Genomic DNA, 22,971 nt, shown 5'->3' on the forward strand with positions numbered 1-22,971 from the left:
ATTAAAAAACAAGAATGACAACATCCATAAAAGCAAAGCTCTGAAACAGTTGAAAAACGAAGTTTAACACCTGTAGATTGTCAGAACTCATTAATCAATATATAAAAGACAAAAAAATAGTAAGTAAATTTGTTAAAAACTGCTGAAATACAGGATAATAATTAAGGACATACATACATTTTTAGGAGGTGATTATAGAGATGCTTCACTTATGGAATTGTACTTTGTTGTCCTAGGAATCAGTATTCCAAAAATCAGATCAATCGGATAATAACATCACATACAAATTTGTTGTTGAAAAAGTAAAAAAACGACATGTATAAAATGGACATACAGACATTCTGGTATTGAATATAGTGTTGTTACGCTTTCTAAATTGTACCTTACTATGAAAGGAATCAACATATGAAGTTTCAAATTGATAGGACAACTCTAACATGCCATAATTAACGAAATGAGCTATCCGTTCCGGACGAACAGACTGACCAACCCTAATTATAGAAAAACTTGCTTTTAATAATGATAAAAAAGCTTCGCTCTTTGATATATACAAGCGGCTGCTCCCCTAGCATCTAGAAGCTCTATTCTAAAGGATAAATAAGGGCAGAAAATAGCCTTACACCATACCCAGACTTTATCTATAAAATAGAATAGCCTAAAACCATGTCAGGACCTATAGGAAGCTTCAGTGTAAAGAAGAACCATATCGGGTCAGCGATTAGCAAGATCCTTCGCTACAGACAAAAAAAGCTTACTACTTTAAATAATACTAGCGGCTACGCCCCTAGAAGCCTCTAGGAGCACTTAATTTAGGAGGGGGAAAAGTCGACCTCATCCCATATTAAATTTGAGTTTCAAAAGAATAAAAAAATATTTTTGGGGGGGAGTGGGGTGAAGACACCCTCTCCAAAAATAGTTTAAAACCTTCCCAGAACTTATAAGAAGCTTCACTGTAAAGGAGAACAATATAGGTTCAGCGGTTCGCAAGATCCTTCGGGACAGACAAAAAACGCTTACTACTTTATTTGATAGGAAGATAATCACATTTTAATTCAATAGATTATGGCCTTTCAATTAGTGTTAAGAGGGGGGGGGGGTGGAGGGAAGTTCTGCTGACACTTTTGCGTAAACAGTGATTATAAGCTTTGTCTTTAGAGTGAGAGGAGAGATTATTTCACAAAAAAAATCCTTTTGGGATGTAGTTTTCCTATTCTAAAAAAATAATTTATTTGGCCTCCAGGTTTAGATACTGCTAGCCTCCAGGTGGATTTTAGACAGGTAAAAAAATTCTAGTTAGAAAAAAACTTACTTTATGGATAGTATGAACTGATTTGAAAAAAAAATTAAAACCAGTTTCAGGTACTACAGGGCTCCAGGTGGATCCTGGACAGGTAAAAACTGAAAATTTTTACTTTTGAATGAAGTCAGAACAAAACTTATTTAACAAAAGTTGCTACTTTATGTATGGTATGAACAAATTTTAAGCCTGATTTCAAGATTTTCTTCAAGTTAGTTCATACCATCCATAAAGTAACAACTTTTGTTAAAAAAGTTTTTTTCTAGCTTAAATAGTGAAAAGAAGTTGTATCAACTTTTTTGCTTTTTATTTAAGATAGCTAGCCGGTTCTTTCAGTAAGTTGTAGATGTAAAATTTTTCATAGAATTCAGATATGCAATCGGTTTTTTTGTAGACCTCTTATTTTTTAAGTAATTTAAGTTTTTAAAAAAATAATTAAGTCGGTTTTAAGGTACTAAAACGCAACAAAATAAAAGAAGAAAATAGCCAGTATGAACAAAAATAGTAAAATCTTTAATTTGACACCTTACTTTTAAAATTCTGTTGAGTAATTGTTGAAAAAATCTATTTTTTTAACCTCGGTTTAATCAAAACATTAAACCTAAATATTTTCTCATACAGAAATAAAAAATATGGGTTCATATATACCATTAGAATGAGAAAAATAATATGAATCCATTCTAAGCAAAATTGAAAAAGTTAAAAAAAATTGTAATAAAAAATAGAAAAAATAAAAAGTTTATTTTAAGAATTGTAACTACTAAACTAGCCAATCACAAATCGCAAAAATTGACGAATTGGGAAGCTTAACCTATAAAATCAACCTATAGAATTGCCAGAAAAAAAGGAGAACGTTCATACAATATATATAATAGATACTACAATAAATATAGTGATATTAAAGAACATGTAAAGAATGAAAAATTATGAACAAATATGCATCAGTCTGTTTATAAACTTCAAAACAATGCAGTTAGAAATACATTATTGTTTCTTGTGTTTAAAAAATATCTGCTACATTGCATTGTCTTTTGTTTTGGTTCTGTTCAGGTTTGGTTCTAGCTAACCCTTTAAAGCCGAAAATTATGATTCTTAAAATAAACTTATTTTTTTATTATAGTTTTATAAAACTTTTTCAATTTTGCTTAGAATAGATTCGTAATATTTTTCTGATTCTAAAGGTATATATGAACCCATGTTTTTATGTCTGTTTGAGAAAATATTTAGGTCTAAAGTTTTTATTAAACCGAGGTTAAAAACATAGATTTTTTCAATAATTACTCAACAGAATTTTAAAAGTAAGGTGTCAAATTAAAGATCTTACTATTTTTGTTCATACTAGCCATTTTCTTCTTTTATTTTGTTGCGTTTTAGTACCTTAAAACCGACTTTATTATTTTTTTAAAAAACTTAAATTACTTAAAAAATAAGAGGTCTACAAAAAAACCGATTGCATATCTGAATTCTATGAAAAATTTTACATCTACTACTTACTGAAAGAACCGGCTAGCTATCTTAAATAAAAAGCAAAAAAGTTGATACAACTTCTTTTAAGTTTTTAACTGTCCAGGGTCCACCTGGAGGCTTGCAGTACCTTTACATGGAGCCTGATTTAAAAACTTTCTTCAAATTAGTTCATACTGCCCATAAAGTAGCAACTTTTGTTAAATAAGTTTTATTCTGACTTCAAAAGTAAAAATTTTCAGTTTTTACCTGTCCAGGATCCACCTAGAGGCCTGCAGTACCTGAACCTGGAGCATGATTTCAAAATTTTCTTCAAATAAGTTCATACTGCCCATAAAGTAGCAACTTTTGTTAAATAAGTTTTGTTCTGACTTGAACTTTTTTTACCTGTCCAGAATCCACCTGGAGGCCTGCAGTACCTGGACCTGGAGGCAAATCCTAATTTTTTTGAATAGGAAAACTTCATCCCAAAAGGAAACTTTTTTGTGAAATAATTTATCCTCTCACTCCAAAGACAAAGCCTATAATCACTGTTTACGTAAAAGTGTTAGAACTCCCCCCCCCCCCCATTTAAAAATTTTAACATTTAACCTAGATAATTCAAACTATCCTTTCTGACTACTGCATCTGGGCCCTATTTTTTCATTTGCAAATTGAATACATGTTTGCGGGAGATAATTTAAATTTCGTCTTGGTTACCGCAATAATGCGGCACTGCTATGACTGTAATAAAAAAAAAAACTCCAATGCTAATTGCCTAATAACACTTTTTTTATAAATGATTATATCTTATAAAATCAAATACGAACGCTATTACATTAAAAATCTATTATAAATTACAACAAATTAATATTATTTTTTTTTACCACTGGGAGTTGTTTATGTGAATGTTATGAACATATTAGCAGACAATTTTTTATTTCAAATTTACAAAGGTAAAATTTTCAGGGATATAAAAAATAAGTTTAGAATTTTTTTCATTTTGAAAGATAATCTAATTAATTGTCAATAATCGTATTTCAATATAATATATTTTTGATAGGCAATATATTAATCCTAAAAATTGAAAGTCGTCTTAGTGATTTTCATGATAAGGATTTTAATTTTTTTAAAAAACTAAATATCTCTGAAGAAGGGGAAAGAAGGATTTAACTGTAAATGAAAACATGAAATATAGGCCTTAATTTTATCGCCACACTTTGCGGATTCTTGCGGAAAGTTGTGGATAGTATAATTCGCCTCTGCATCTATGTGTGTTCTGATGCCTGATTTGACACTTAACCAATCATAATGATTAAAATCAAATGAGGGAGGGGACATTTGGCTGTTTATTACTCCAGTCTCCAAAATTTATAATTACGTTTTCTTATTCTTTGGCACAACAGCTTTGGGGACTTTTAATGAATTTTGATTGGTTGGTTTAATAATTGGAGTGTTCAAAAATTTCAAACACTTATTGTAATCTACAGAAGTAGTAATTTTCTGTATCATCATTGGAGATATACATTAATTTATCGGCCATTGTCTTATTCCTTTTAAGTTATTACATTTTTAAAAACATGATTCCACAATACATCTCATCTCAAAATTTGGTCATTCTACGTTTCAATGAAAAACAAGGATGACAACATCCATAAGTAGCGAAGCACAAAAATTGTGGATGGGAATACGTAGAAGTAGATTTAAAGTGTATTTATTAAAATAAATAATAGATTTATAAGAAGAAAATAAACATGAAACCTTGTTTTATTTTGTATGATGAAGATGGTTAAAGTAAATTACATACTAGATGCACATAACAATGGGAAAAATATTTTGAAACTGTTAATGCAACAAAGTTTGAAAATTGGACCAAAAATGCCAAAGATATGGGGAAATATATCAACATATAAAAATAGCCAAAAACCTGCTAAAAGGCAGTTTGGCCGCCATTGTTACTTTTCTTAAAACGCCAGAAATTTAATTTTAGTATCTTTAACTTTAATTGGATTATAAACACCAAAGATATAGGTAAAAATGTGAAAAATATAAAAATAGCCAAAAACCTGCAAAAAGGCAGTCTGACTGTCATTGTTGTTTACTTCAAACGACAGGAAATTTAATTTTGATATCTTTAACTGAAAAAATTTCGAAAATCGGACCATAAACACCAAAGATATTGGGAAAATTTGGAAAATATAAAAAATAGCCTAAAACCTGCTAAAAAGCAGTCCGACCGCCATTAATGTTTTATAGTTAATTGTGCTCCTTAATCATGGGAATGTTGTCAAAAAATTTAGCTATCTTTCAAGGAGCCGAGAAAATCACGTTTCCCCCAATTCATTAATTACGGACGGACGGACAGACGGACGGACATTGTGAATTATAGAGTAGCTTCGCTACTAAAAACATAGAATTTTCCTTAAGATACATATATATTATGTGTCTGCAATGCAAAATAAACTTTTAATTAGATTTTTAGAATATCAAGAAAAACTTTAATTTCGTTTCCTAAAAAAAAAATTAAGAAAAATCTCATATAAAACTTAAAGAAGAGAAACAAGGATGACAACATCCATAAGTAGCGAAGCTCAAAAATTATGGATAGATATCCGTAAAAAATGAACTTTATTGCAGCTCATAAAAAAACATTAAACTAAAAAACCACGAAACCTTGTAAGATTTATAACGTGAAAATATTGGAATCGATCTAGCACATCAGCAAATTAGCAAATCTTAATGAAACTTTGTGGGGATATGTAAATTATGAACCTATTTAATACCGAAAATATCAGAAAAATCAAGAAAACCTAAAAATCTAGGAATCGAAACAGCACCCCAACCAATAAGCAAATCTTGATGAAACTTAATAAAGGTTTGCAGAATATGAAAGTATTCAATCCCGAAAATTTCAGCCGTCTATGTTGAATAGGAGTTGAGAAAATCATGAAAACTTAAAAATGTAGGAATCGATCTAGCACCCCAGGCCCAACCAACTGACGAATCTTAATAAAACTTGGTGAAATATGAAAACTGTCAACAAAATTAATCCCTGAAAATTCCAGTTCTCTTGTGATACTGTTGTTAAATTTAGCTGTTTTAATCGAAATATTATTACTTGGATGTTGCACCAGATTTCTATGAACTCTATTAAAGTGATGCTTCAATTAACAATTACCCCAATCCACCCTCTTTATCCTATCATCTACTCATCCTACTGTAGAAACGAACTGACTAATAAATAAAGACTATAGTAGCAACCTAAATTGACGACAAATTGTTCCCTTTCAATATATCCACATATAATATATACATCTAATGCTTATTTAACCACGAACTTATTGGGGGGGGGGGGGGGGGGGTTATTTGCCGCCATGGTTAGAGCTTTTATTTTTTTATTTTAAGCAATTACCAATGTAATATTAAAGGTTTCCACCTTCCTGGGTTACACTGACGAAGGATCTGGATTTGTTTTCGGATATTTGGTGAACCAGCAGCCATTCGCTACCTACCCCAGTAACGATACTTCACAACAAGTTATAGATATCATGACAGAGGTAAGACGATATTTGTTATTTTAAATTTACGCAACCTCGTATAAGAAAATGTAATGTATTGTTTCTCAGAGAGTTTGATCATATGAATGTAATATGTATAGTAAAATATAATTAAAACTAAATAAGAAAAATAAAATTTTATAGTAGGGAACCTAGTTAAATTGTCTGACTCTGATTATGACGTAAAAAATAGCCAATGAGAGGCCACTATAAATTTTACCATTTGTCAATTACAGTGTATACTGGCCTCTCATTGGCTAATTTTTTTTACGTCATAATCAGAGTCAGACACTTTTACTAGGTTCACAGTAGGCATATTCATATAATTATTATCACAAAAGCTATTAATTTCTGTTATTGGAATATCAAATGTTTTGTTTAGATCAATGCTGGGAAGAGAATGAACTTTGTGTTTATGTTCAAAGTTTTGTCCATCATCTACTTCTTCAACTTCATGGTGTCCATGTTGTTCTACCTCGGAACTATGCAGTGGATTGTGGTCAAATTAGGATGGTTACTTCAGGTTTGTACCTAAATAATATCTTATTTAAAAAAAAGAGGTTCAGAAATTCTCCTCTTGTTGTGCTTTAAAAGTAACAGGTTGTCTGTGTATCCTTCTGACAGTGTGTGTCATAGCATCTCAGTAACAGCTGAACCGGTATTGTTTTCCTTTATAGCTTCATATTGGTCCGGGTTATTATAGGGGTAGGGTTCCTACGCAATTTTATTCCTTTCTCTTTTTTAAACTAATAGCGGCTACGCCCCTAGAGGCCTAAAGTGGCACTTTAAATGTTTGTTGTTTTAGAAAAATAATACGATACCTTGCAATGTTGCGAAGGAGTCTCTATCAAATTGCTACGATACTTTGCAATGTTACGTAGGAGTCTCTATTCGAGGGGGAAAAAAATTCGATTTATTATGATTTCTCTTGGAAGGGTGGTGGTACCCTCCCCCAAAATAGTTATAAACCTTCCCGGGACCTATGAGAAACTACCCTGTTAAGGAGAACCCGATCGGTTCAGTGGTTAGCGAGATCCTTCAGTACAAACACACAGACACACAAACAGACATCCTAACAGACATCCTGTTACTTTAGTATAAGGATATTGAAAGTGAAGGGTCAATTTCAATTCCACTAAAGGCCTCTAGCGGCGGGGCCACTAGAGGTCATACACATCTTACTTCAAGTATTAGCAGGATTTCAACGTACAGACTTACTAATCCCTTATACATTTTATATTGAAGGGAAGGTTGTTTCTCAAGAATTAATTGTAAAGTCAGATTTTTTTAGGGATCGTAAGGGATATGACATAGACAAAAAATTAATGTACAATCCAAATGATGATAAACCTAAATACGACCCCTTCTGTTGATTAAAAGCATTTCTTGAAAATGTAGGTAGTGAACCAAAAAATCAAGATTTAATGAAAGTTCTTAAGCCAAAAAATGTAAGATCATGTTTATAAAACTTTGGGTACCTTTGTTTGATATGTATTAATGAATCAATATATACATTTTTCAGATAACAGTTGGAACAACAGCATGTGAGTCTCTGAATGCCGCGGCAAATATTTTCCTGGGACAATCTGAAGCTCCACTAATGATCAAACCTTACCTCCCTGATATGACTAAGTATAATTAACAATAGTTTAATTCAGGCCAATAGTATCAAGATGGGTACTAAAATGTGAAACAAGTATGACAAAATCAAAAAGTTGCAGAGCACAAGATGATATTGGGTTTACAGATGGGGTAGAGCAGGTGTTAAGTGATCATAAATAGAAAGGGGAAAACATTGAAAAAGAAACGAAGAAAGATGATAAATAAAGAGAAAATCGAGAAACCTTTATATAGGATGATACATACATAAATGTCTTTAGCATAGACGACAGACAGATTTACTGGATTCTTGGGAAATCTTCTTCAAAATTTTCAGCCGTCTAGCAACTTGAAATGTTTGACTCCTATTTCATATTGATTGACGGACGGACATTTTGAAGAATAGATTATTTTCGCTTCTTGAAATAATTTTCTTGAAGAACCTTAGGATCCAAAATAAAATCATGTAAATAACCAAATAAATGTAACATGTAAAAGATGGAGAAAAGAGAATTAAAAGGAATTCTCTAAAAACTAAAAGATAAATTAGAAAAAAAAACTTTTTCTTGTTTTCATGGGTCAAAAAGTTTATACCACTAAGATTATTCTATTTATAGGTCTGAAATCCATGCAGTTATGACGGGTGGCTTCGCTACCATCGCTGGTTCTGTCCTTGCGGCTTATATCAGGTATATTTGCAGATAGATTTATAACTAGTAGATCAATAGAATACTATAATTTGAATTTATAAATTTATATTTCTAAACAAATATGGATTAATGGATTAATAGACTATTAAATTGATGGTAGATTAAGAGCTTCCAGGCATTTTAATGAGTTGCCATGTCTGTACACGAATGGGCAGTATTTTTTATATTTTGTATAGGCATAAGTTCTCATGAAAACTAATCTTGTTTATTTTAGTTTTGGAATATCTGCATCTCACCTGCTTACAGCCAGTGTAATGTCAGCACCGGCTGCTCTGGCTTTTGCAAAGTTATTCTATCCAGGTAATCTTGAAGGTTATTATGGTTTTTATAGACATATCAAAGCCAGCTTTTCACATGCTTTTATTAATATTATGTTATTAGTGTAATTTAGAAGGGGGACACTAGACTGTGCATTGTATTGGTTTCTAAAGAAACATGTTCTCTCATTAGTTGGGTTAAAAACGTTCAGTACTCTTATAAAATATTGACATTGAAATAGGAGAACCTAATCTTTTTAACCACTTTAATTTTTAAAAGATGTAGTTTTTTGTATCATGATGAATTTCTCGTTAATTGAGTTATCCCTGGTATGAGAGCAACAATTTAAAGTAGAGTGTTAAATGTTTTCTTTACATGCATTTCATGACTTTGGGTATTTATGTTCTTGTTTTGCCTCAATATTATAACCGTTTGTATAATGATATAAATATTTTCTAGAGACAAGAGTATCTAAGACGACATCTGATAGCCTCGCTCCTCCTCCAAGTAAGTAAAAATAGTTTTATAGTAGTGGTGTAACCACTCTTTAATTATCCTTTGTGTATACTTATGTCCGGGCTCTTAAAGTGCCTAGTCGAGCAAAGAAAATTCTCTTATTTTAAATAAATTGAATGAATTGAGAGGGGTAGTCTTGTCTTTTGTTTGTTTATTATTATAGGTTAGTTTAATTCGGGTACTAGATGGTCCCACAGAGAAAAAAGAAAAAAATTACCCATCCTTTTTTCAAATGTCTGTTTCTTTTTCATCAAATTACAAAATAGGTTTTCTCATTTTACTGGTTCTACTTTAAAAGTATCAATGTATAATATTCCAAATCTAAATTAATTTATGTTTATAGGTGATTCTTCAAATCTATTGGATGCTGCAGCTACTGGAGCGATGGAGGTAAAAAAAATGTACATACATAAGGACATGTATCAATTACAGAGTAGCTTTGTTCAAAGAAAAGAGAAACTTATCTGAAACACTCCATATTTTCTTAGTTGCAGAAAATTTCCTTTTAAAAAAAAAAATTTTTTTTTCATTTTTTAAAATTTATTTGCTTCCTTCGATAGTACATATTCTTGTTTTTTTTAAATCTAATAGTAAAATATCAATTATATTGCTTGTTTGTTAAGGCTGTATTTTTGGTTGGAAACATTGCTGCTTCTTTAGTCTCTGTTTTAGGTAATTTAAATTTTAATAATTCTTAAATTCAGAATTGTTATTTTTATTACTTTATTAATTTAATTATTTAAAATTTAAGCAAGCAAATGTTTTACTTTAATATTTGAACATAAACTTATCTTTTATTAAATTGTATGGTAAAAATTATATTTGTTTTAGCATTTGTTGGATTTCTGAATGGATTACTCAGCTGGTTTGGCGGTTTAGTTGGGGCTCCTTATATTACTTTTCAATATATTTTGGGAATACGTAAGTAGTTTTTAATTTGGGGTGTCAGTTAGGAAGCTTTATATTTCGAACTATTATACATTTCTTCTCTAACATAAATGACTAAGTTTGCTTGGATGTTTGTTTCTGACTGCATACTTCAAATTTCAATATACTTTTGGAATGTAAAGTAGTTTTAATTTTTGATTCCATTTTGACCTTATATGGGGGGAGGGGGGGGGGGGTGTATTGTAGAAATTGTTGAATTACTTTGGTTTTTAGTGGCTTTAACCATAGTTTCTTAGCGCTTCTATTCACGAGGGAGTTTGAAATATTTTTAATTTGTTTTAGTATTTTACCCAGTGAGCGTGTTGATGGGGGTGCAATGTGAATCAGAAAATGAGTGTTGTGAAGTGGGTACTTGTCCAGATGGATTCATATGTAATCAGGTATGTATTGTAGAGGCAGCTCCAGGGGCGTCGTTGCTCAGTGGTAATGCACTGAGTTACGGTGGTGAGAGTTCGACTTCAAGTCCCCATGTGGCAACATTCACGCAACTTCCCCTGGTTGTGTAAGAAGAGAGATTATTAAGTGATATGGATACTTAATAGTCACGTGCATAATATCTGTACAACCCTTATCCCAAGCTCCTCTGTGGAGAGTGTCATTCATTACGGAGACTTTGTAAGCTAGTGTCTCTCAACTTACCATGTTGGATGTCTGTCTGTCGGTCTGAAATTTTGCTTTTTTCGTCGTTTTTTAATTTGGGCATTCAAAGTATCATCAAAAGTTGAGAGGATAATGGTTATAATTATGATCGTTCATTGGCTTATTTTTTAAGATCACTGGGTTTGCATGTTTATATTTTTTGAAAATTTTCATCAAAATTAATCTTGGTTATAATTTAGGTTTTTTAGTCTTTATATTATCTTTCAATTCTATTCTATATAAGGACGAAATTGTCCTAGATTCATCCTAAATTCAAAAACAGGTTGACCGTTTGTCTCGCAAGATGGTAGACAGATTAAGATACTTTATTCTTAACATTTCTCTGGATACCTTTAAGTGATATTAGCATTCTATCAAATGCTTTGTTCAAGTCTAAAGGACAGAAATTAAGACCTTTATCCTTCTGTGTGTGTTTGTAACGAAATATCTCGCTAAACTCTGGTCAGATATAGCTGTCCTTTTATGTGAAGCTTCCTATATGCCAGGAAAGATTTTAAATATGTAAAATTTGGGGGAGGTTACCCTCCAACTCCCCCAAGAAAAAAACTATCCATCAACCCCTCCAAAAAACAATAATTTGTTATTCATTTTTTCCCAATTCTAAAATTTGTGGCGGTTGGTCGAACCCCCCTTCCCCCTGCTCCCCTAACTTTAAGCTGTCCGCTTTAATGATAGCCGCGAACTATCCATTAAAATTTTTTTTTCTTGTTTTTAGTGTCAAGCAGTAGCAGTGTTGGTTGGATTCAAAACAATTGTCAACGAATTCGCCGCTTATGAACAGGTTTTCAAATTTTATTCTTTATTTTGTTGAGAAACTGATCAATGAAGACTTGTCAAACACTTACTTTCATTGGACAAAATTAAATCTTTTCTACAATAAGGATCAGTACGCCAAAACGACAATACCTAGACTTTTAAGGAATAGTTTGCTAAATATATTTAAGAATAGTCCCTTTCGTAACATCGCCCCATAAGGGGCGATTCTTCGTATTTTTAAAATGGCCTTTTATAGGTTATTTTAGGTTCGGTTAGGTTATATTGGGTTAGGTGATTGCACCACAGGGTTAGGTAATTGGCCCCTCAGGGTTAGAGCCCCCCGCAGGGTCTAGAAATAGGAGAAAAGCTACTGTGAAAAATACGAAGAATCGCCCCATAAGGTGCGATGTTACGAAAGGGACTATACCCATATATTTTTGCTAACAATATTTATACTTTTCAGTTGATTGATTTTACGAAGGCTGGTGTGTTATCCGCAAGATCTCAAGCTATATCAACCTTTGCTTTGTGTGGCTTCTCTAATCCTGCTTCTATGGGTAAGTTTGTCCTTGTGTACTCATTTAAATATGTATTTTAGCTTTTCCCGGTATCACTTCGAAATCAATTAATTAATGGTGGGTCAGAACCAGTTCTCAGCCATACTGACAAATTTTGTATAGCATCGTATTCCAGAAAATTTTACACAAATATTAAAATAAAAATAATAAAATTAAAACCAGTTTTGTTAGCCTCGAGGGGATGAATTCCCGGACAATAATTCAATGCGATAAATGACTACTATTTTTAATGAGGAATAATCAATAAACTTTTAAGGCCTAATTATATTTAAAATTTACAAAAATTAGTTATTTATAAAAAAAAATAATTCTTTAGGTATACAAATAGCAGCATTAAGCTATATGGCTCCAACAAGACGAGGGGATATTTCTGCAGTAGCTTTTAGAGCTTTTATTGCAGGTATTCTTATTAAATCAAACGTATTGTGATTTTTTGTCTGATGATTTATCAGAATGAAGGATTCATTTTTTTAATTTCAATCTTATAATGGACGTCAAAGCTTTTTTGAGGGGGGGGGGCCGGGGGGCGGGGTACTATGATTTGGATCCTATCATATAGGATTATATATTTTTTACATTTAGAAAAATCAAATACAAAGAAATAAAAAAAACTTTTTACTACATTGCCATGTAAAGAGGACTGAAATCTGCCCAGAACATAAACGAATCTCATTTGAAAATCGTAGAACCGTCGAAATTGAATCTAAAAAAGACAGACGGAAAGACACTATCCTTTTTTATGTTAAGATAATAATTGATTATTGAAAATAATTTTAGGGTCTGTTGCCTGTTTTATGACTGCCTGCATTGCTGGAATACTCCTACCCTTGGATACATTTACATAGAGTAGCAGCGCTTACAATATTTGTATATTTAAATCTATTTAAACTATTTTGCAAGCAATTTTTCTATCCTTTGTTGTATGTTGTATATTTACTTTGTTGATAACAACTACAGTAAAAGTTTTCCGAGCAAAATAAAAAGTATTTGAAAATACAAGTAAAAATTTTAATAGCGAATTAGTTTGTCTTTAAATTAAATAGTTCTTAATATAAATACAAAAATATAATTACTTGTTCGACTGAGTTTTTTTCTAATTAAGATTAAGATTATTAAGATTTTTTTTAAATTAAAAAAAAAGGTTCTTCCATATCCTTCTTAGTAGCGTAAAAATCAATGCACATTTAATAAAATCAAACAACCACAGTTTACCTCTAATATAAATCATAACTTTAAGTTAAATATTCTAGCTAGTTCTAAAGTTAATAGCAAATATATTTATCAAATATTGAAGCACTTTTTTGTGTATTTTTTCAATATATTTTTCCAATAAACTATTTTTTGTATTTTTATGATATTTTAAGATAAGAATTCTTTATTTATGTAAATAATTAATTGACCATTATTTTAATAAACATTATTATAGATTATAATTTTATCTTAAATTAATGTCATCTATCACTTTAAGAAATATATGTAAAATATTCTGTAAGTGCAATCTCATTTGGGAAATCTAGTAAAACACTCTATTCCTGAGAGATATCTTTAGTTATGAGATTGATGTACACCTTCAAAATTATCTTGCTATGAAAATTCAATTTATTGGTGACAAAGTTTTTACACGTCTAATTTGTACCAACATTACGAGATTTTAAAAAGATCAAAACCAACGAATGAAGAAAAGTTTATGAACCTATCGGACAAACATAAATTACCGAACACCAACTTCTGCTATTCTAAACCTAAAGAAAAGAAGGGCTAATTCTGACGTCAGACTAAACTTCTTTTTCTTGGTTTACCAGTTTACCAATTTAGTGAAATTAAACATGTCACATCAGTGGTGTCCAGTTTTAGATAAAAACTGGAAAAAAACATGAACCAGCAAAGAAAAACAAAATTATCAGTATCAACATCTTCAACATAAGAAGCCAAGTATCAAGTAAGTATAAAGACTTATACTCGAGTAGCTTCGCTTCTAAAAATGTGCCCTAAATTCTTCTGTAAGTAATTGTTGTAGTATATTAAGGAAAAAAATATTCCTAAAGACACTTAGTCACATTACAATAACAGTTCACATTAGCTGGTTATCTATTATCTAAACATATCGTTATTCTCAAATATAGCTGCTTTCCAACCTTCATCTGTCTATTGTTTTGCAGCCCAACTATACTGTAGCGGTTTCCATCTTTTACTCGCGCCTTAACAGGGTTCACAGCCGGTCACCCTGTTAGAATTCTATACGATACCAAATATGTAGAGAAATGTACTATGGTATGTGCGATTTGTAGAACTTTAAATTTAAATCAATTTCCTAAAAAAATTCTTAGGGTTTATGGTAATTAAAATTGTAAATTTATTTTCCACTGCACAAGTAAAAAGAAATTTTAACTACTTTCAAATAAAGTTAATATTTTTAAAGGCATGTGTTTTCACTGAAGATATTGATTTTAATAATTGTGATTTAGATGCATTATTTAGGAAACAAAACATTGGATTAAAAAAAAGATTTAAATGCGTTATTTAATGATTTGTATTTTTTTCTGTACAGGATGATAAGAATGAATATTAATCTTTTAAATATATGGCCTTTTATAAAGAAGCCTTGGGTTGAGAAAAATCTACACATGTGGGTTTTTTTTAAAGCGAAGCTTTTCTATTAGGGTCGGTCGGTCCGTCCGTACGTCCGTCTGAGATAGATAGATTACCAGAATGTCCGTACGTCCATTTTAAACATGTTGATTTTTCTACTTTTTTAACAACAAATTTTTATGTGTTCTAATTATCCGTTATATCTGATTTTTGTTATATGGATTTCTGGGACAACAAAGTACAATATTATAAGCGAAGCAACTCTATGATCAAGTCCTAAAATTGTAAGTATGTCCATAAACATTATCCTGTATTAATTAGTTTTTCAACAAATTTACTTACAATTTTGCTTCGTCTCTTATACTTTTATATTCTGATTATTTAGTTCTGACACTATACAAGTGTTATTGTCCGTTTGTCCTACCGTTTCAGTGCTCCGCTGGATGTTTTCATTCTTGTTAAAATAGAAACTTCCATTTTTCAAATCTAAGATTCCCCAAAAAAATTTAAATATCGACTCAATACTATCCGAAACCATTACAAATTCCCCACTGCCCTAGGTGATAACTTGGTGACACACTATGATAATAGATTCTTATATACACACAAATTCTGTGTTTATAAATTATCACCAATAATTACACGTTGACTTAAATTTGGAGGAAAGAAGATGTAGTTAATAAACAAACTCACTAATTAATTGGGTTTGAAACTTCGAATACATTCAATAAATTTTGATTGATTAGTGCAAGCTAGTAGTGTCCAAACTTTACAACCAATGAATAAATCTAAAAGAGGGCATAGTTTTTGACGGTTGAAAAATTGTGGAGTTAAGTTTTTTTGTAATTATTTGAAGACAGATTTTTAACAGTTCAGATGAAAAAAATATTGTTGGTAATATAAAAACACTGAGATTATTAAATCCACACAATAACCATGTCTCATTAATCAATTAGTCAAAGAATCCTAATAATTAGGACAAGAAAGGGGAATTTTAGTATATGGTGTATATCTTAAAATTGGCTGAAATATTGTTGGCGCCATAAATATTTGATGCAGTTGCATTACAACAGAAGTTTTTGGTGTATCTAAAATTTTGCGGCATAAAATAAGAAGGAATATTTATTCATATACATAATTAGTCAATTAATTAAGACAAGAATCATTTTTGAGATATTCTTATTAGGATATATAAGTTGGAAGGAATTTTAATGATAGGGGGAGATTTGAAAACTGCATCAAATTTTAAGGATTTTTTATAAAATTCGTTTTTTGTATAATTCTTTATCTAAAAGCGGAAATACAATTTTGTCTCAACCATGACACTTTGGTTGAGCTTGACTTCCGAATTAGCGGGAAGTTCACGAGATCAGTTGGCGAACATACAAACCCCCAATACCAGGAACCATCAAGTTTCAACAGCAGGTTTGAATATAGATTTATTGATGAAATTATTTCAAAGACCTGAAATTACAATATCAATTAGTTCATAATTCCAGTTATTTATAACCACGTAATCTTATTTGCTTTTTAAAAATCATTTTTCTCTACGGTAAAAATCTTTGGAAACTTTGGCTTTAAAGGAAAATTATTTGGTTTAATAAATCATTGTTAAATGCAACAATAAGGCACATAAAAATTACTAAAACATATATTAATCATAATTAAGTTTCATGCTTAGCTGGCTAAAGCCTCTTTATTCTACATATAATCGTCCTATACACCATACTTCTTAATAAAAATAACAAATTCTACCTGAAGCTCTTATGGTTTCAAATCCCTGATATACTAGGGTCGTTCACACACAATGAGACCAATGATAGGCCCAATTTTGTTCTCCGAAATCTTCACACTCTCATATCTCATTCAAAAGTAAAGAACGTGCGCTTCAAAATAAACAAACAATCTATGCCGCGCCACATTATGAAAGGAAAGCCAAAGAAGACGACATTTGCGCTTAGTTTTTGGTTAATGATAAGGAATTTAATTTCGAACTTGATAAACACAAAGCTTCCTCGAAAAAGAGGTTAAGACACACCCCCCGTTTGAAAGTCAAATTAACTTCCTTAACGAGATTCAAGGTTTTTTTCGCGCTGAGCACTAGCAACATTTCTCACTAAACTCAACTCACCATAATCACATGAGAATGGCCACATCCCGAAAACGTGACAATTTTGCTCCTAACTAAATGAAACCCCGTGAAATGCATACACAATATTATACTCCTCACTAGGACTCATAATACCTCACATTTTAGGATAGAAGGATGGGGATTGGTTTGTACCATACAACATTCCATGCACATGACAATCACAAATCACATACACAAATCCTAAAATAGATAATCCTATTAATCATGACGTTGTAATATAACAACTATACTAAATAATAATCATTTCATAATCAATAGGTAATAAATCATTATTAATAAATCAATAAGTACCTACGAAATCAGGTTGAAATGTAAATGTAAACAAATAATGGTAAAAATAAAACGAAATAAATCTTAGACAAGAAAATTAAGATTTATAGGTACTTAAAACTAAATTTGTTAAGCATCAAAAAGAGTAGTAAGAAAAAATTTTTCAAAATCCTTGGGCAGAAAGTTTTTCAAACCTAATGAATAAGAACTGTAATATCTTAATCAACAATAAAACTTTTTTAATACTTAAAGAATAGCAAAATAATAATATCTTCGTTAGAATTTTCATTGAAATTATGAAAAAAATACCAATTTTTCTTTGTAAAAAATATGAGACTTTAAATATGAATTTTCAATCATTCCTTGATCTGAATAAAAATGTTTTACTTGATTGAAATTCATATATAATTTTTTTAAAAAAATCTGCTAAAAAAAAATACTTGATTTTTTCTTAGAATAAATATCGAATCACGCAACCTCGACACATTTATTCCTTTTTGTTAAACTTTTCAGGTAAGTTTTAAAATGAATTGTACTCTTGAAAAGAAATTAAACTCAATAAAATTAAATTTGAGCATATGAAATAGAAGAATATTTAATCGCATTTCATTTGATTCTTATTTTAGGCATAAAAATAGGCATATGAAAAATGTGGCTTTTTACTAAAAAAAAAACTCAATTTCCATAAAATAAGAATCAATTATTAATCATAATTTTTAACAACTGCCTGACTGATACAGCATGTTCTTCTAGGGGAGATTTATCTGTCAGTCTGAACAAGACTCTTGCCGTCTTTCTTCCATCCTCAATTCTCGTCACTCGGCCCATCCTCAAACATCTCATCAGCGGATTGGTACTCGTAACCAGAACTATATCTCCGTCAGCTAGTGGCTCCGCCATCTCATCCTTCCACTTGGACATCCGTAATATCTTCGGTAGGATCTCCTGGCGGTAGGCAGTCCAAAACTGGGCAGACAAATCTTCCAACAACTTCAACCTGGAGGTAATTTGGTCCTCCGGTTTCATCGCCACATTGCACAACGGCTGGCGGTCAACATTTCCCAGCAGCTGGCCAGGGGTAATCAGCCGCCAATTCTCCACGTCGTTCGCAGCTTCAATCGTCAATGGTCTGCTATTCATCAACTTGCTAACCTCCGCCAACAGCACCAGGAGCTCGTTGAAATTAACAGAACTATTCACCAACTTCTTGGACAGCAATCTCTTGGTTAATCCCACCATTTTCTCAGCTTGCCCAATATAATGGTGGGCTCGGGCCGGGATCTGAGACCAAGAAAACTCTACCTGGCTGCCCAACTTCTGCTCTAAAACCTTGCGAGCACCGGATAATTGTGTGCCCATGTCGCTTACTATGATCTTCGGCAGACAATGAACAGCTTCCAACTTGCGCAGGGACAACAGGATACTGCTGGTATCATACTTTTCCAAGGCATCTAACCACAACGCCCCTGAGAATCTGCAGACCACCACGAACACCCACACCTTCTTTGTTGCTGTCTGACTCCTCGTCTTGGCGGCAGCTCTCCTCGTAACCAGCGGACCCATCAGGTCGACTTGCACAGCTTCAAAAGGCCTGCTCGGGACCAACTTGTCAGGTAACACGTCCTTCATGGTAGCACGACATTCCTTAGCCCTCTCAACACTGCAGGGCCAACACTTCTTCACTTCCATGATGGCCAACCTCCTTGCCTTCACAATCCAGCACCAACGGCGGCTCTCAGCTAAAGTTCCACGGACACCAGAGTGAAGCTCAACATGCGCTTCTCTCATAAAAACAGCAGCTAACCAATTACCAGGCTCCAAAATTATTAAACCTGGCATGTCTTCAAATATCATTTTACGGCCACCAGTAATGGCGTCAATGACTGGCTTTCCACGACCAACCATTTTAAGAATCCTCATCTCCCTGGTCACATAATTTCCTCCGGGACCAACGACAGGCCAGGTCAATGATACTTCATGCACTAATGGATTTAATGACGCATAATTGCCTTTAGCATCATTTATCCACTCATCCTCTTGGCTTCGTGACACAATGAAAAGTTCCGCCGCCGCCATAAAATTGTACAAAGACGGCTTGTACACAGAATCTGCGGCTGCTACATGACTACCAGCGGCTGTAGTCTTACCTTCTTGTCTGCTCTTTAGCTTCTTCAACCAGGTGTTCGCAACTTGCAGGACAGCTGCCATAATACGCTTGGCCTGTCCAAATGATCTCCTGTGCTTAAACCTAAAGACATCTTCAGCGGCTTCTCCGGCAACTTTCATTGAACATAACTTAACCATTTTGGTATTCAACTCCTCTGGGGGTAAAACCTGCTTGACTTCTTCGGCAATTTTCACCGGCCACGCACTTTCATCCTGGCGCAACCATTCTGGGCCCAATCTGTACCTGGAACCTGGTCCCAAATCTGATACCTTGCAGGTGCTTCTGGTGCCCAAATCTGCAACGTTGTGCGTCCCCGGGACCCACCTCCAGTCATCCTTGTTGGTTGCAGATTGAATTTCTCCAATACGATGAGAATTAAATGTGTTCAACATAGCACTGTTGGAAACTATTTGTGATAAAACACACGATGAATCAGTAAAGTACATCACTCTGATAACATCAAAGGGCAGGGCATCTCTGACGGACTTTGCCAACCTTGTGGACATCTAGCACCCCATCAACTCAAGGCGTGGAATTGATTCACACTTGACCGGCGCAACTCTTGACTTGGTGGCTAGCAGAAACGTTTCAAAACCTTGTCTAGTTGGCCACCTCAAATATGCATTAGATGCATAAGCCTCTGATGACCCATCCGAAAACATCATCAAGGATGGAAGGCCAGTTGGTTCATCCGGGACCACACAACGGTCAAACTCCAATTTAGCGACCTCAGCTCTGTCCTCCAGCGACTGAACAAGTTCATCCCGTAGACTTTTTGGAATGAAATTTTGCCAGCCCAAATTCAGCAAACATGTTTTCCGCAGGACAAGTTTAATTCTCAACAGAATAGGGCTGCAAAGCCCGATCGGGTCGAAGGTTTGGGCGGCGAACCTGTGGACCATCTTCTTCGTCAGATTCTCGTCCAAGGCGTCCTGGAGGTTGTACAAATCAGCATCCTCTTTCACCTTCCTTCCCTTGACTTTACCATCTTGGTTGACTCTTGTGGCAATGGACAACACATCGGTGGCTGGCTTCCATATCAGCCCGAGAACCTTGGTAGGCTGGCAATCATCTCCAGAATAAATAACTTGCTTGAAGGAAAAACTACCTTTGCCAATAATTCTGTCGGCCTCTTTCATCATCTCCTTGGCTTCTGGCTTCGATCCTGCTCCCGAAATAACGTCATCTATGAAGCTGTGCTTCTCAAGCTTGACTGCAACTGGAATCTGAGGTAACTTGAATTCCTCATCAGGGTAGGTAGGTATTTGTGGCTCCTTCCATAATTCAGGTTTAGCAACAATTTCACTACCGTTTATCTGCCCCTCTCCATACATCTCCTTGACCTCTGCTTCACTCTTTCCGCCGAACAGGCGGGACGTCAACTTCAGGGCTGTAACTGCCAAATTTCCCGCGGCTAACTCGCCGAAATTCACAACTTTAGTCAGGTAAATTTCAAGAGGACCATCTGGCGTCGGGGAAAATAAAACTCTCTTCATCTGGCTGTCGAACTCTGTGGCCAGGATGGAGTTATAAAACTTGGAGATATCCGCGGTTATACCAACCTTGTAACCGCGGAAAAGCATCAAATGATAAAAAATCTTCTGCATTGGCGGCGGGCCTCCCAGCATTATGTTATTAAAACTGGTACCCTTGAACGTCAGAGAACTATTTGCACACAATCGCATGGGTGTGGAACTTGAATCCTCCTTGAAAGCAACCACTATTGATGAACAAGACTTAGGCCCTTCATACTGCAATTCTTCAGGCGTGGCTTTTTGAAAAACGCCTCTTCTTATGGCGTCGTTGAATACCTCCACATACATTCCATAGGTACCTTCCTTGACCATCCTGGCACGATCCTTTTCAGCAATTTTGCGGGCTAAACTTTCATTGTAGGGTAAAGTGTGAGGATCTTCAATATAAGCATATTGACCTGTCCACTTGTTGGACTGCAAGTCTAGTGTTAAACCTGCCTCAATTATCCTCTGCCTCTCACGCTGGTCCCAGGTAGTGCCGTCGGCCATAGCCTTGCACTCTTGACAAGCAGTACATCCTGGACAAAGTGCCTGCGGCTGTATGCCAAACGATTCAGACGTCAGAAAGTCTGGCAAAGTGCCTCCACTGACACTGACAGCCTTATAAGCTGACTTTTGATCTCCAGCTCCACCATCAGCACTCGTACAGATAAAACCACTACCAAAAATGGTTCGCCACAACATAGACTGGCCCACTTTCTGGTAGGTTGAAGGAAACACGTCAGGATGTGTATTTCCAATGATGATATCTAAGCCTCCACTAATATATGTAAACCTTTCTGGCGGCATTTTAAATATCTCGGCGGCAGTTTCGGGGTGGACCGAGCGCATCTCGTTGGCCCCGCCGAGGGTAGGCATGACAGCTGCCTCAAACTCCCTCAAATTGCCGTCCCTATCCTTCAGATAAAACACAACATTGCGGCAGGAAGACTCACTGCCATCAGCTACAGAAATAGTTGTATATCTGCCAGTAGATTTCAGCTTCAACTTGTTGGATAATTTCTCAGACACAAGTGGCAAATTTGCCCCGGAGTCAAACATTACCGTGGCGTGGCAGGTGCCGCCGCCAGGTGCTACAACAGGAACTAACTGAAGTAAGAAGGTACAGGGGCTGGGTGCAGAACTTGACTTGTAGACTGTATTCACACCAGCACTAGCCTCATGGAGTAACCTTGAATGGTATCTGTCACAATTATTGGTACCACAAACACCAAGCTTATCAGATTTATTACACTTGTCAGCAGTATGGCCGTCACACAAGCAAAGTTCACATAATTTCTTCTGCTGGACAACTTTCTTTCGGTCAACCACATCCATCTTCTTAAACGTGAGGCAACGGAAAATCGGGTGTTTCTCCTTGCAGCTCTCCACAGGACATGCACTGTTCCACTTGGAAGTCTTGTCCTTCCCAGCCTTTCCATTCTTATTGTCGCTGCGGCCAGATACTTGCGCGGCGGCAGCTCTATCACGATTTCTCTTGCCGGCGCCACTGTCATAGGACATATCACCGGCCAACATGGCACCCCTGGTCCTCTCCAGCAGTTCTACAATCTTCGGGATGTTTGGTTGGTTCATGCTACCTAGCTCCATCATAATTTTGTCTCTCAAATTTTCAGGGCACTTGTCTTTAAAAATATGAATAAGAGTTAGGTGGTTGTAATCCTTAGCTGCAGAACCAACGATGGCTTCTACCTCCTGCATCATGCTCTTGAAGGTAGCAATTGCGCTAACCACGTCCCCAGGTTTATCCACAGGTTTCATCTTGTTCAACTTAGTTAAAATCCTCATGAACCGGCGAGTGTTTGATAAAAACATCTGATCAAGAAACGCCCATTGTTCATTATGATCTCTAATCGCTGACACTTGCTTGCGTAGTTCCGGGTTGGTTATCACCTTCTCCATACACAACATCAGACTTAACCTCTGGTCAGCAAAT

At 34.3% G+C, this 22,971-nt stretch overlaps 1 protein-coding gene across 1 annotated transcript in view; it reads left to right on the forward strand.

The window, feature by feature from the left end:
- LOC145329578 (putative transporter HI_0519) overlaps positions 1-13,743 on the forward strand; it is a 73,391-nt gene extending 59,648 nt beyond the window's left edge. Inside the window, 14 exon segments of the mRNA XM_080173855.1 lie at positions 6,169-6,297; positions 6,680-6,820; positions 7,820-7,929; positions 8,514-8,585; positions 8,821-8,906; positions 9,324-9,371; positions 9,724-9,770; positions 10,004-10,052; positions 10,212-10,301; positions 10,611-10,708; positions 11,704-11,769; positions 12,208-12,301; positions 12,639-12,722; positions 13,100-13,743. Of these exon segments, the coding sequence (XP_080029981.1) occupies positions 6,169-6,297; positions 6,680-6,820; positions 7,820-7,929; positions 8,514-8,585; positions 8,821-8,906; positions 9,324-9,371; positions 9,724-9,770; positions 10,004-10,052; positions 10,212-10,301; positions 10,611-10,708; positions 11,704-11,769; positions 12,208-12,301; positions 12,639-12,722; positions 13,100-13,167 (1,182 nt within the window). The 3' untranslated portion in view covers positions 13,168-13,743.
- The last annotated feature ends 9,228 nt before the right edge of the window (positions 13,744-22,971 follow it).

Source organism: Acartia tonsa, chromosome 10, assembly GCF_053477335.1.
Source record: "Acartia tonsa isolate MP-2025a chromosome 10, ASM5347733v1, whole genome shotgun sequence".
NCBI lineage: Eukaryota > Metazoa > Arthropoda > Copepoda > Calanoida > Acartiidae > Acartia > Acartia tonsa.